This window comes from Pyrgilauda ruficollis, unplaced genomic scaffold (assembly GCF_017590135.1).
Source record: "Pyrgilauda ruficollis isolate IOZ18807 unplaced genomic scaffold, ASM1759013v1 scaffold15, whole genome shotgun sequence".
Classification (NCBI taxonomy): domain Eukaryota; kingdom Metazoa; phylum Chordata; class Aves; order Passeriformes; family Passeridae; genus Pyrgilauda; species Pyrgilauda ruficollis.
Genome location: NW_024513654.1, coordinates 11666751 through 11682279, shown reverse-complemented (window position 1 = coordinate 11682279; position 15529 = coordinate 11666751). Strand labels below are relative to the sequence as shown.

At 47.7% G+C, this 15529-nt stretch overlaps 1 protein-coding gene across 1 annotated transcript in view; it reads right to left on the bottom strand.

The window, feature by feature from the left end:
• SH3PXD2A (SH3 and PX domains 2A) overlaps positions 1-12978 on the bottom strand; it is a 247934-nt gene extending 234956 nt beyond the window's left edge. Inside the window, exon 1 of the mRNA XM_041461000.1 lies at positions 12782-12978. Coding sequence (XP_041316934.1) covers positions 12782-12853 — 72 coding nt within the window. The 5' untranslated portion in view covers positions 12854-12978. The remainder of the gene's footprint in view (positions 1-12781) is intronic.
• Between the last annotated feature and the right edge of the window lie 2551 nt (positions 12979-15529).

Here is a 15529-nt window from a genome sequence, read left to right as displayed (position 1 = left end):
CACGTTCCTCTCTGGGGTCTCCCAAAGAAAACAGCCTCTAGGACAGAGTTCAACATCTGAAGGGCAAATGAGTTTCAGGCTGCTTTGATGAAATAGGCTGCAGCCATCCTAAAGCCTCCTTAGTTCACTGACACATCTTGTAGGACTGATTTGTTAGAAAAACAGGCACTGAGTGTGCCAGAGAGGACAGTGAGTAATCTTCATGTCAGGTCCTGGGAATGTTCCCCAGCACAGGGGGATGGAGAGACACCAGCCAGCAGGATAGCTGGCCAAACAGCCAGGGTCAAGGACAGCTTTGGACAAGGAGCTCAGTACTTTGGAATAGAGTCAGCACCCAGCTTTGTAAAGGGGACAGCTTCAAGTGACACTAAATTTAATGGCAGCGGGTCTATAACCTCACAAGGACTGAAATCCCAGTGGTTGCTATGGCCTTGTCCTTACCCCAGAAACAAATGCCAAAAATATTAAAAAATAGCAGATATGGAAGATGAAAAGAGTCTGAAACATCCCAGCATCATTTTTGGTTCATCAGCATCACAAACCAGCCTACAAAGGAGCTTGCTGATAATCGGCCCGGCTATCTCTGCCGATACACGTAAGATGTGGCACATCACTTCTGTGTCTGCCAACACTACAAGCTCCAAATGTGACCCTGGCTCCCTTCCCCAAGCACTGAGAAACTCGTGTTATGTTTGGCTCCCCCTTGTCCTCCTTTCACAAAACCAGCACGCTTCCAGAGCGTCAATCTGGAATTATTTACTGTTGTAAATAAAAAGCTCAGACAGAAACCGCAGGCCACCTCTCCCTTCACCCAGGCAGGACATGCTGAGCTTGTCCAAGTGAGAGGGAGCTTCACCCAAGTGCTCCAGCAACCCTGCCAAGAGTGTCATCAAGCAACCTGCTGCCCCTAAAACCATGCCCTTCTCTCCCACACTATTCCCAAGATCTGCTGAAAACCAGTTTATCAGTGGTATCAGAACATTAAATAGACACCATCTGCTTAAAATTACCTTCATTAAAGCTAACGTGAGAATATAATCTATACTACTTCAGCTGATGTGGGATATTAATTCAGACAGGTTTGGTGTGAGAAAAATTGGAGTGTTCCCAGCCCCAGAAAGACCAAGCAGATGGGAGGCTTGTCTGTTTTAAGCAGATTAGATCCTGACCACTAAAGGTAACTTGACAAATCTTTTCTTCCACATCCCTCACAGAAACAGCTGGAAATAAGTCTAGAAGCAAACCAAGGAACAAGAGTTACAAGAATATTATAAATGGTTTTATTTGATCTGTGGTGTTGTTTCTGAAAGCTATGGAAGTTAATTTATAATGTTAGCAATTTGACAACCAGTCTTTTTAGTAGGAACTCAGCTATTGTGTTTTGAAACAAACAGGATCTAGCATGGGCAGGGCCTTGCCTGTGACTATGACTTGGCTATTATTTTATCAACTAGAAGCAAGGCTGGGCTGCAAAACCCTTCACCTTGTTTTACATGTAGAATCCAAGAGTTTGTCTTGGCTAACATAACCAGAAGATAAAGGTTTACAAACCAAGGCATTTTTGGTAAGCAGGCACAGGAGCCTCACCTGACACAAATGCACTGGAAAGTGCTACCCATAAGTGCTAGACCCTACACATTTCCCATAAACCATCAGAAGTATTTGATGGACACAGAGACCAGAACATGGGCAACAGTGGGGAAAAAAAGCCTGGGAACTTAGATAAAGCTCCACGTGAATGGACACTTGCAGATGAGAGCACTGCAATGTTGGCTTTGGTGCTTGGCTCCTGGTAAAACAATGACATAATGCTGTGTTTACTAGCAGGGAAATCTGAGGGTTGGAAATGGATCTGTAAAAAACCACTAACACGTTTTTTTGACAAGCCAACAGATTAACATCTATTGTCACTGGGGCAAGGCCAAGCTCCACTGGAAATGGTCCAGGAGTTTGATGTCACCGAGAGGCTCACAAGGACGTCAGCTGAAGAGTGTTCCCATGTCACCTCAGCATTTACTGCAGTTCTGTTTAACCCTTTCTGCCACAACGCACAGTAGGGAACATATTGGCCTTCTGGCACTGGAGGTTTGACCGAGATCTGCTGCAGCTCACGTTGCCCAGATGCAGAAGGTTGATCAAGGGCCAGGCAGGACAGGCTGCTGGCAGATAAAACACACTTTTGACTGTCAGGCCTTTGCTAATAGTAACTACAGTATCTCTCTTTACAGAAATACAAACAGTGGGCATTATTTCTTCATTTGACTCCTTAGGATCAGTGCAAGTCACCTGTGAACCAAATCACATGGCCATTTGTACCCTCACCCTCATCTGAGTCAAAGTCTTTATCATAACCCAGCCAACGCCTCTCACACACAGTAAGAAAGCAGCCAAGAAGTTTTAGCTCCACACAAGATCCAAACAAAGGATACCTGGAACCCCATAAATGCCAGTGCCTGGTAGAGAACAATCTCACCCTTATCAGATGAACCAGGGCCCTGATGGCTCAGAATCACTGCAGGGATAACATGATGGGCAGAGCCCCACAAGTCCCTTGGCACACAGGGAAAGCACTGGGTAACCTTTCCTCAGGAGTGGTAAAAACATCAGTGCTATGCTCTCAGTCTTCCACAGACCCTCAAATCCCAGAAGAAGGATCTGGTGACTGCCCATAAGATGCTCTTCAGTCCAGCACTACTGCATTTGGCAGAGCACCTAAAAGCTCCAGAATTAAGACAATGGGAAATAACCCCATGCTGTGGGCAGTGTTAGAGCTTGCCAGAAGGAGGAGAAAAAATTGGAAGAATAAAAGAATATTCTTAGGGTCTGGCTAGGACTGTGGCATCAGCTCTAATGGAACCATTTGCAAACCTCTCCTTTCCACCTCATTTCTTTGACCATGCTCTCCTCTTGCTCCAGTGCAGAGCAATACAGAAGTCAAAACAAAGCAAAGCACATGTGTGTACACACAAAGATTTCACATCAAAACTCCAATCCCTACCAAACACCTCCACACTCCCTCAACATACCAAGAGAAGAATTCTGTAAAACAGGAACCCCAGTGGTCATTGTGGCCAACACCAGGGCATGCAGATGTACCATCTTACAGCTCAGGGGGTGGCAGAAAACCCAACACCATCACAGCCAAGCAGTTTGGCCAACACCATCAGCAGGAGGCCCAGGGGCTGAGCAGCAGTGCCTTGCTCCCATCCCCAGCTGTGAGTCCTCAGACCCTCCTCCCTCGGGCCAGAGCCCCAGTTATTTCAAAACAGAAGATCCCACCAAGACAGCAGTGCCTCACACACCTGTACCAGTCACCCTCCAGTGCCACCAGCAAATTGCCTTTGCTGTTCAAAAGGTCCTTACAGCCAGAGGGAGGTTTAAGGACAGACAGACGGACTCTGCTGCACGGACCACGTCTCCAAGGGCTGCTACCCATGGAAAATTCACTGACAATATTTTTAGTTTAAATGGAACTATTTATACTGGGGTTGTCTGTACTAAATGATGAAATGCAAGCTACAGCTGCCCAGCTCAGAAACAGGTGGAAAGCTGCTTCTTCAAAACAGTGCAGAGTTTTGACACAGGCTGCTACAATCACAAAGACAGCAGCAAAATTTTAAACAGAAAATCTTTTCCTGAACAGTAACAGCCAAAACACTCCTCCATATGCTTCTAGTGAGAGTATTCCAGAGGTGGCTAGTGATAGATTTCTCTCGAGTAAAACATCCTGGGTTGTCTCTATAAAAACACTTTTTGCTGAAAGGTTAGAGGAAAACATAGCTGAATTTGGGGGGAAGGGGAAAAAAGAACTTGTTCAGGACATCCAGGGCTTGTAAAACGCATAAGGTACAGGATTACTACTTTCTGGTACATGGAAAACCAGCATGAATGTTCCTCTAGAACCAGTCACTTTTTATTCTTCTCTAACAATATCTTCTTATTAACTGAAAATAAGCAGCCTTTTGGTTAATAAAAAGCTGTATTACCATCAGTGCTGCTTCAGGGTTTCTAGACAGTTTCACCTGATATAGACATATTTATAAAGCACACATACAGAGCTTCCTTCCTGTTGCTGGCTTTCCTCTGTCCCATCCCAGAAGCCACCTCCAGAGCCTGTTTTAATCCCACTGAGGAAAATGCTGAACTGTCTTCCTGTGACAAGTCTGGGAGATGGGAGGAGGGACATGAACTTAATCTGCTCCCCATGGCTTTATTCCAGAAAAATACTCCACATATCCTTGTTTGTTTGTTTTTAAATTCTAAGTGATTTTAATGCCAGTGAAAGTTGCTGGAGTGATAGCTCTGGGAAACTGCAGGCCTCCCACTTAGGCATTAGCAGGGGCTGTGCCAGCTGCCCTGATTCTGCAGAAGACCAGGAGCCTCTTCCACCATCCACCACAGGAAAAACCATCCCTCAGCTCAGGCTGCTCAAGATGAGGCAGGTGTCAAAGCATCACATTTTCAGGCAAAGAAAATATACTGAGCTCAAAGCAGCAAAGCAGGAAAATTGAAAAACACTTAAAACTGATTTTCAAAGTATTTTGTTTGAGGTCAGAGAGTTTACTGGCAGGCTTGCACCTAGTGGAGAGGGGAAAAATCAGGAATAACCTTCTAGGCACAAAGAAATACACACATGAGTTAATGTATAAATAATAAATAACCTTAGTCAAAGAGTAGGAAAATCTCACAGGATGCTGAGGGAGCAATTAGAAATCTCGTCTTCACAGAGCTAGGAAAGCAGTAATTGAGATGTTCTCTGTTGCATCAAGCCCCGAGGGTACAAGAATGCCTGGAAAGAAGACTTCACCTGTGCCAGGGAGCTTTCCTGAGGTAATGCAGAGACACCAGAGAGAGCAGACAGCAGCAGCCAGTAGCCCACTGCCAAGGGCTACTCCCAGAAAGACCATACTCCATGCTTCACCTCAAACACTTCCTGGGACTCCAAGACATGGAGGAAAGCCCATGGGGAACAGGCTCAGCGTCAACAAGCACAAGCATGGCTGGCATCCTAGATGTGTGTTTCCTCAGAGGGGAGGAAAGCTCTTATGTCATCCCATTCACTACCCGAGCACTGCCAGGGAAGCTCGGCCTCGCTCCCATTTCTGGATAACAGCCTGACCTTGGCCATCCCACAGCCTCTGCTCCCAGGGCAGCCCTGCCCGTAGAGGAAGATGACCCAAACTTGGGGGTTTCAAAACTGATGTCAGCAGTCAGCCCTGAGGTAACACCTGCATCTCTACACTTTATGAAAAGTGAGAAAATCTTGTTGGCTTTGCAGCAGAGCACACCAAGATCCAGAGAGCCCAAAGGCCACACTGGTAAAGGCTCTTCTACCACACTGCACAATGTCCTGTGTGTATCACACTGGATGTTTGCTCAAACCTCTCTGGGTGATTTATGAACTTCATGTGTTAAAATTTGCATTTATAGGCATGTCCTGGACAGTGGAGAACCAGGCTTCCAGCACTTCTGTGGCAGCTTGGAAGACAGCTGTAAAGGAGACAGAATGGCAGTGTGGAGCTCCTGTTTAAACACAGCTATGGTTAGTAGAGATTTGGCATGTTTCTCCCCATGAACAGAGATAGGGGTGTTTTCCTTGTAAACAAGTTTGCATCAAGCCCGTAAAACCATGCTACTGACTACTGAGAGCATCAGAGCCCAGTGCATCCCTGCGTTTAGCCAGCGTGGTTTATAGGAAAAACAAAACACACCCCATCGGTCAGAGAAACAGTGCCAGCAACGTAGCAAAACACGATTACTGCCAGTCAGCTTTCAAACACACTATGTGTGGGACCACACACACGTTCGTGGACACTTAGAGCCCAGGAATATTTTATTCTATCCAGTGAGTCAACTCAAAGAAACTGAAGAAATTGAATTATAACAATACAGAATTAGAGCTTTGTTGTGAAGCCACGGTACACCCAGAGCTGTCCATGTCTGCTATGACCAATTAGGAATGCACTCAGCGAACCAGTGCAGCCTGTGATATTCTGATGGAGACACAAAGTTGGGGATTTGTATTCTGCCCACAAAAGGAGAATGCTCCCAGTCCAAGGACTTGGTTGGCTATCTACACATAGAGCTCCTCTTCCAAAAACTGGAATAAGAAGGAGCTTTGTCAAAATCAAAGAGCATGAGAGCACCAATTAAGATCATTGCTACACTCAAGCACTTACAGGTACTACTACAATGAACAGAATATTTATTTGCTCTGCCTTCACCCCAGGGTAATCTAAAGGTTATTATCCTTTCTTGTGCCCATTTTTTGCAACAAGGCCTAAATGCTGACCAGACAGTAGCTTGGGTTACCACTATGCCCAGACAATGACCTGCTCAGCTGGTTGAGGCTGTCTCACTGCTCCCACCTGCCTGTCCCTGGCTGTCATCACCTGTCCCTAACAGCCCAGTGCAGACACCACCTCTCAGGTCTGTCTGCACACGTTTCAGTGCAAAAGCATCCTTGCTTTGCAATAAATGCTCTTAAGCATTCTAATCCTTGCCCCACATTTATAAATACATGCAATGAGAACATCATATAACTGACATCTCATGAATGTATGTTTGAAGAAGTTAATTATTATTATTATTATTACTGTATATTTATCTCGAAGGTGGAGCAAAGAGTGAGAGCTCTAAAGTGGGAAGGCTCTAACTAAGCTGAAAGATATTCTACTTTAAAGTCATTTGAGCTGAAGAAAATCACCTGGTTTCCTTTTGCTTTACCCCCCACACCCCAAATGTGATGATGTCCCTGCCCAGAAGAGAATAACAAACAGATCCTGGAGACTGAATTTGTGCTTTTAAAGTAAAAACAAAGGAAAATGCACTATATTAAAAAACTTAGTAATTACAAACTTCTCAGTAAAAGTCTCAATAAAGCCTCTCTAGAGGTGTGAACCAAAGCCCAGGAAAGTTACTAGGAGGGTTTTTTCCATCAACTTGACTGTATTTGGCTTTGACACTACCTGATTAAACAGCAGACACCACCAATTTCAAACAGTATGCTACTGTGCTGCTCTCTGCCTCCTCCATGCAATATTTACACAGCACGCTGCAGGCGAGGTGTCTGCTCTGGCTACATGAAAGCATTCAGCCTCACAATGTCACACAACACACGGTGCTGCCAGCCCCTCTCATGATCCTGCTCATCCCCGTGGTTCCTGGGGACCAGCTCCCTTTGCGTGAGCAGGCACAGATTAAGAGGATACAGCATGAAAAAGGAAGATCAAAAAAAAGAAAACCATTTCACATTAGAAGGTCCAGCTGCTTCCTCCCAAATGACTAAATTAAGAGAGCTCGTACGTCACCTCCTGCCTCAGGTAGGGTCACATTGAATCCCTCTTCCTGTTTAATCCATATAAAATGGGAAATGGGTTTTGAGGAAGACAATGAATGAATACGAGAGTAGTATTTTTTCAGACTGTATTTTTTATCAGGTAATTGCAAGACTGCTTTGAAAGCCAAAGAAAATAACATAAAATGCTACACACACTTCACGGGTGGCTTTGGGTCAACCACTTAACTTCTTGCCTCGTGTTTCCAGAGGGTACCAGCACATATCCTACCTTGCAGGGACAGGGGGAGGCAATGCCTTGGAGCTGGCTCTCTAAGGGCCAAGGGTGTGTGTGAGATGAACAGACAAGCTGCTCTGGGATGCAGGAAGTCTGGGCTGTCTTTCCTATTCCAACAATTGCTTCCTTAGGATGTCTGTACACCTCTTTCTCCATGATTTGGTGTCTCAGTTCCTCTCACTTTTAACTCAAAGCAGTGAGACTGGTGTAATTTTGACTACAACCCATCAAGCTGAATTGCACCAGTGGGCTCCAGCACTCAGACACTGATCCCAGGCAGGGCTCTCGTGGAGCCAGAAGTCGCTTGCAGCTGTCAGCAGCCAACAGCATTTGTGCTGTCTCTTAGGACATCATCTCCCTGGCAACCAAGTCCCAGTGAAAGTCAATAGTAGCATCTTCATCATTTCTAAAATGGAGCTTGGAGGCTTTGAAGCTGTTGTCCCCAGCTCAAGAACTTGCTAAAAGCTCTTCCCTGAACTTTCACTTAGCTGCCCTCCCAGCACACTCAACCACAGAGGAGCCAGTGCAGGCAGCCTGCTGGGACATAAAGCCTCTGGATTATTTCACCCTGCCTTGACCACCACACATCAGGACAGCTACCTTGCCTCTCTATTGATAGATAATCTATTCCAAAGGCTGGAGACAGCCATTTGCTTTGCAAACTGTTGAATTTAGATACCACTGTCTCTTGGCTGAATGTTACCAGCCCAAAGCTCTGCTGGAAGAAAGAAATGGGAGTGCTCCTTGATCTGCTGGGCTCCCCAGCTGCGTGGAAGCAGCCTCAAGTTGCATGGGACAACACATTTGAGCCGAGCAGGGGGAATTCAGCTCCTTCTCCCAGGGTAGGAATTCCTTCTCCAGGGCATACTAACACAGGAACAAAGACCCTTGCCACTTAACCATGTCCAGACTCTCCCCATCAGTGCTGGCCAGTGTATAAGCAGCAGCTTGCAGCAAAGAGAATAAAGCCATGAAGATGCCTGATTGTGTCAGAGTTGCTCGAGTCTGGGCAGTAAAAGCAGGAACAGCCAAGAGACAAGGAGCAGAGCTTGACCCTAGCAGTACAAGATTTTTCTTCAAAGCATGCTGACACTTTACAACAGGTCATTTGTGACAAGCACACTCATGTTCTCCTGGGAGCAGTGCTGGAACTCTACACAGCAGAACTCAGTCCTTTAAAAGTCAGCAATGCCACTACCCCGAGGAGGTCAGCAACCATATCCATGCAGCAGGGACATTCCTACAAGAGATCTCGAGGCATTCAGAGGTGGCATTAGGAAGCAATTACCCTGGGGAGGAACTGGGACAGTATACAGGCATCTCAGATGACTGAAATCAGCAGTGCAGCTCAGTCTAACTGGAAGGAGGCAGAGCAGCCACTTGTAAGCCAAGAGCGTTTTACTTTATTTATGTGCCAGACAAAGCTGAAAAACACACAAAGCCCAACTGCAACAGGAGTAGAGCAGTGCTGAAAGAGAAAATCTCTGCTGATGTATCCATCCCTGCCCTTGGGATAACACAGGCACACTTAAGAGACCTCAGAAATTACCTCAAGCATATAAATGTCTGGTGAGATAATGCACATCAGTAAGTGCTCAGTCCCCAGCAGAAAAGCAAGTGGTAGGAGAGGGGGTGGGGGATCCTCATCCTCTGGCTTCTAATGACTGTTTGCCATCACCCAGGTCTGCAAAGCAGTGAACAGGTGAAGGTGCAAACCCAATCTCATCTCCCTGGGAGGAAGATCAAGCACATCTGGTAGGCAGAGGCTCCCTGCAGGGCTGATAAAGGAGATAGACATTTGGGTAAAGGGTAAGCTATCTGCCTGAAGAAAAGCTGGGAGCAGAGAGAGGGGAGGGAAGGTGTCCTCTTTAACCTCCACGATGGATGGCTGAAGGACGTAAGCATCAACAGTGGGTCCTTTGAAATACAGAATGAACTTCTGGTTTGGGATCATTTCATGCTTAGTTCAGACAATCACAATTTCAGACCACAAGCCAGAGAAGCTACCCCATAATCAGATCAAACCTCATCAACTGAGAAAAGAGGGTTTCTGACTATTTAATGCTTAGCAGGGGCCGGAAAAGGGATTTGGATTTTGCTACCAGCTTTTTCTCTTCAGAATGATTAACTGGAACCTTCAACCACTAACTGCACTGTCCTAATCCACCCAGCTTCACTGCAGCACTGCTCAGCCAATGTGTGACCCCCGTTGCATCAGGGGTCTTTCCAACAAACCCAGACTTGACCTTCCTGATATTGTTCTTGTTAAAAGAAAAGGGAAGAGAGAAAGCAAAGAAATGTAACTTTTTTTAAAGTATTAGCAAGTGCAAATTAATTTTTAAAAGATTATTCAGTATTGAGAAATAGGAAACTAATTTGGAAAATCAAAAGCTCTAAGAGCAGCAGTAGCTTGTGCTGGGGATATACTATACAAAAGGCATGTGGTTATTGATCCAACCTTCTGTTTATCCTTTCACATGCTGCCAGCCAGGGCCCCCAGCCAGCCAGGTGGTGTTATGCTACCCAGGATGCAGAAAGAAGCACTGCAGATTCCTTCCCCAGTAAGAATTTCCCAGAAGAGGGTAGAGAGCTGGCTGGGCTCCTATCAAGTAGCACTGGAGCCAAGATTTTAATCTATTCCCCCAGGCAGAGCCCTATTCAACTTCCAGTGAGGTATTAAACTCTCCAGAAGTTTCACACACATGGGATCATAGCAGAGGATATGTAAAGCTGTCTTCTTTCTTAAACTTTCTTTAGTCAAAGCCACAAAAGCTGTGCTCATGTCACAAAGACACCTGCTCCAGGCAATGACTCCTGGCAGCTAAGCCAAGCAGTGCAGGGGCTTATGTGCTACTCACATTTAGCCCTCTCCACGTGCTCACAATGCCTAAGGTGTGCCTTCATCTCTCCAGGTTCCACTATGGTCCTGAAAGATCACAATTAAAAGGAGAGAGAGTAATGTTAAAACACCTGCAATACTTAGGTCACCATCCACCAGAGAAGCACATCATTAATCTGATGCCAAGGCACGTTTGCATGGCCTGAAGGCTTGGCATGAAGACATTTATGGATGCTGGAGATAGAAAAGCTTTTTGATATTTCAAAGCCACATAGAGCAAAGAACATCAAGTTTTGCACTCTCCAAACTATCCACAGGCAATGAAGAGAGCTAAATCCTAAGTAATGCTTCTTTTAACCTTAGAAGAAAATACTCATTTCATGTTAAAATAGAGCACAGAACCGAAGTAACAGCAACCAATGGGTCAGACCCAGGGAATTAAATTCTTTGACAGCAAAGGTCCACACTCAGTGAGTTACTCCAGCCAAAGACAGATGACCCCACTGTGCTGAATACTGTACAGCCACAGATGGAAACTAAAAGGCAGACACACCATTCATCACCCAAAGAAACCATTTAGTTTGTGGGGTTTGGGCCGAGAACTGGGCACACAGAGGTGTGGAACTATTGTACAGAAAAGCATATCAGTTAAGGTGTACAGTGAGAAGGGTGATGGGAAAGAAACAAATTTGCCACTAGAAGCATTGAAGAGACCTTCTTGGAATAGTCTAGGTTACTGCTTATTAAAATGCAATGACAACAATCATCAAAGAAAAAGATGTGTTTTACAGGTAAACACAGGAAATATTTTCTTTCAAATCTGTAAATACAGGGTTTAAATCCTCGTTTTTTGGTCATTTTCCAGCAAACAAGAAATGAACAGCATCAATTTCTCTCAGCAGTCCAAGAGACTGGAAGATACTGTTACCAGTCCTTTTGTGTATTTCGGTGCTTGGCAGATGTACTTTTCTGATGCTGAATTGCCACCACCTTTCGTGTGAGATAACACCCTGCAGCTGTGTCAGCCACAGTCCACAGCAGAGTCTGCAAAAACCAGAGAAGCCTTTCCCACCTGGAAGCCGTGAGTGCACAGCAGACTGAACGCACAGGTCCAGCTGCAACCTGAGAGGATAGAAGACCTAAAACTTCCAGTTTACGAATTGGTCACAAGATGCTTAATTCCACAGTAGACGAGAGCTTCAGCTTTACAGGACTGCATCTCCCAGCAACATAGTGCCCTCTAGCCTTAAACGGGATTATGGTTTAAGCCTCAGAGGAAAAACCTCAGTGATATGCAACACTAATATAAAGGTTTATGTCCAATCTTTGGCCTTATCTTTTCAACAATCCATTCAGCTGCTGATCAGCTCTGGAGAAATCTGGCAGACACACAATGCCAGGAAACACAGTATACTCAGAGCAATTTCACACCAGATACAATACTCCCTCAGGCTTTTCCTTACCAAAGCTGGAAGATTTACCATCTCTATAGACAAAATCCAACTTTCTGTGTTTTAAAATACATGTTGTATCTTGAGAAACAGTTAAAGGATTTGGTGCAACTAAAACCCAGAAACAGTGAGAGACAGAGAAGCAAAGATACTTCTCTACTAATGTGGAGAGAGAAAAGCTACTGACTGCGTGCTGCAAAATCCTTCAGGCAAAGACACCTCCACATGACAGGCTGCAACACAGGAGGTTGGGAAAATTGTTAAAAACTCTCCTCTAATGCTGTGCTATTGGCAGTAAGGTGTGAAAGGAAGAAGGTGAAAGAGAGATAAAAGAGATCCAAACACCGAATCTGCCTTGGTAAGCATGCAGACAGACTGCCCCCTCAAAAAAGGTCTGAATGTTACTCAGGGGTGAGAACGAGCAAAGATGCGCTCAGCACCGCCGGCTGCCCGACCCCAACCCCGCTGCATTCGAACCTTGCTCCGCTCCCCACCGCGCACCGTGGCCAAGACGGGGACAGCCTGGGGATCCGGGAGACCTGCCCCATCCTGCCCTGGGACTAGTGAGGAGGAACACAAGGAAACTTCAGAATGGTAACCTTGAAACGAACCAAGAACCAAACCGGGTGAAAGAGGGTGAGGAAGAAGAACTGCACCTCCAGAGCAAGAGGCTGCGGGGGGCCCCGCGGGCGCCTCACCTGGGGCCGGCGTCTCGCCCACAGAGAGGCGAGGCACGGCTCCGGGCACGGCTGCGGGCACGGCTGCGGGCACCGCTCTGGGCACGGCTCCGGACACCGGGCGGCTCTCTGCTCCGGACACGGCTGCGGGCACCGCTCTGGGCACGGCTCCGGGCACCGCTCCGCGCCCGTCCCGTCCCCCCGCACACGTGCGCACCCCCGCGCCCCGCCGGCACTCACGTAGTGCTTCGAGGGGTTCCTCCGCTTCTCCACGTCCACCACGTTGGCGTCCAGCACGCTGTAGGACAGCATCTTCGCGCACCCCGGCGGGGCTCCGCCGCTCCCTGCCGGCGCTGGCAGCACCCTCCGCCGCGCTGCCCGCCGCGGCGATGCCGGGCGGGCGGCAGGGACACAGCCAAGGGAGGATGCCCCGGTGCCGGCTCCGCCCCTGCCGCGGCGGCGGCGGCGTCTCCCCGCTCACAGCAGCCCAGCCCAGCCCGGCTCCGCTCCCTGCCCGCTGCCCCGGGGCTGCGCGGCCACTGCGGCGGCGGCAGCGGCGGCGGGAGGGGCCGGGCCGGGCCGGCGGCTCCGCCCCCGGGTGGCAGCGGGGGGCTCTGGCGGGACGGGGCGGGAGCCACCGCCCCCCAGTGCCGGAGAGGGCGGGCGGCTGCCCCCGGGCCCGGGCAGAGCCCCCGCTCTCTGCCCAGACACCGCGGCCCGGCCTCGAGGAGAGCGCGGGGAAGGGGCGGCCCGGGGCAGGGGAAGCCGCAGGGCCCTCCATCGCCGCAGAAAGGGTCCGAAGGGCCCTCCCCGAGCGGCCAAGGCCACGCCGGAAACCCGAGAGTGAAGGGCCGAGCCCGCTCCCACCAGGCTCCAGCGGGGAGCTCAAGGTCGGCCACCGCGTGGGACGTCCCCACTGCCGTGTCCCGCAGGGACACAGGCATCACAGCTGGAGAAGGTTGCACACACCCGCTAGTATGAGGGCTTTTTAGAGCTATTTCAGCTCTTTGTATATACATGCACAGGTAAATGGGTATCGTCTTCCTCAGTCCCACGCCAAGAAGAGCTTGCCCCAGAAATTTCAGGGTTTTTTTTTTTTTCCCAATAATGCATCATTAATTTGCATATGGTTATTTTAAAGTTACGTCATAAATGGAAACTTCAGTGTGATCTTCCAGCCCTCAGCTTGTTTTATGACATGCATTAGCTATTCACCAAATTAACTGAAGTTACTAAGATCTCTCCTTCCTCTGAAGTCTCTTGAAGAGCAGCCCATGCAGATTTTCCAGTAAGATTCCAGAGTGCTGCTGATGGCTCAAGACCTGCCAGCCCAGGAGTGCAAAGAGGACCAGCTCCTGGCAAAATAAGCTTCTCATTTACAGTCAGAACAGTCCATCTCAATGTGATTTCCTTTGACGTGCTCTAGTCACAATTTCTGAAACAGAACTTTTACAATGTTACTGGCCTTGAAACAATAATCATGAGACAGACACCAGAGTCACAAAGCCTTAGGTATTTGGGCCGGAAGGCTGGCATTAAAAAGTGGCTGTTTTCAGAACACAGCAAGTTTCCACAAGCAGCTTAAGGGAGGAAAAAAAAAAAAGGAAAAAAAAAAGGCAGAAGCAGCCCATCAGTGCACAAGATATCAGCTACTGCCAGGTGGCAGCCAGGTATCTGCTGGCATAGTGACAAGGACAGATGCTCTGAGCCAGCCTTCTCCTCCCTCCTCTGCTAATATACACAGTTTACCAAAATAAATGACCTGACATAAAAAGCTAAAATCCCAACATCCCTGCCCAGGAGGTGCACAGGTATACATGAGACAAGGAGGGCGACAGAGGGGAAAACCTCATGTACCCACTTCCATTGGCACTTTTGAGGCTTATCTTCTTCAAGGCACCCTCTTCTCTTCTTTGAGGGACTTCCCACCTCTAATCCTCCTGCATGACACAAGGCAGAAGAACAGTTATTTACATTAGAAACCTTTGCTGTTTAGACTGGCCAAGAAGTCCCTGGTGTGCAGAGCAAACAAAGAAGATTCTTTCTTCAAAATGTAAATATTCAAATAACCCATTGATAAAAATATTCCTGATGTGACCAGTGTTTTGGGTCTTGGATGCCCCTTCCCTGTGTACCATTATCAATACACATCACACATTCCATACCCTTCTCCTATCAACCTGTCAAAAAAAAAAAAATAAAATAAAATAAAAGGTCCCATCCACTGTTGAACACTCAGGGTTTGTTTTAAAACAGCTTTCAAAACATGTCATTGTGAGGGAGAGACAAAATACATCATTCTCCAGACACCCTCCCCCAACCTGACATTCTTACTGATTGGCATCTTTTTACTGATACTCTTCTCATCCGCTCTTGTAAGGAAGGAGTTTCAGTTTTCAACCAAACCTGTGACCGGTGCCTTGGGGTTTGTGGCCCTTTGGTGTCTACCCTGTTCTTTCATGACATCTGCTCCACTGTTCCCCTTCCCTCCATTCAGCACCATTTGATTCTCCCCTGCTCCACAGGACCCATCCCACCCGTGAAGCCTGGCCAGCCTTTGCACCTCTGTCCCCCTCCTCCTCTATTATCTGATGGGTTTGTGCTCACAGCCACCTCCTGCTCTCCTTGTTTGCTCGCTGCATCTGTCCATGCATGTAGGAAAAATGTGTGTTGCCAGGGGCATGGACAGTTCTTTTAAAACATGTACAACACCCAGTCTAGTGGGAGTCCAATCTCCCAAGTATTGCAAAGCTGGCAGAATAATAACCAAAACCCCTTATTATGCTGCAGGCTTGGGAAAATCTGCTCCTGTCTTAGGCAGCAGCTGGGAAATTGAAGCTGATGGCACTTCCCAGCCTTGTGTTGGAGAGCTGGGCTCCAGCTGCTGGGGCTGAATAGAAGCGAGCCTGTGTAGCAGTAAGGAGCACAGCAGGCTGGGTGCCTGCCCAGCCCCACGTGCAGAACAGCCTATACCTGACCAAGGCCATG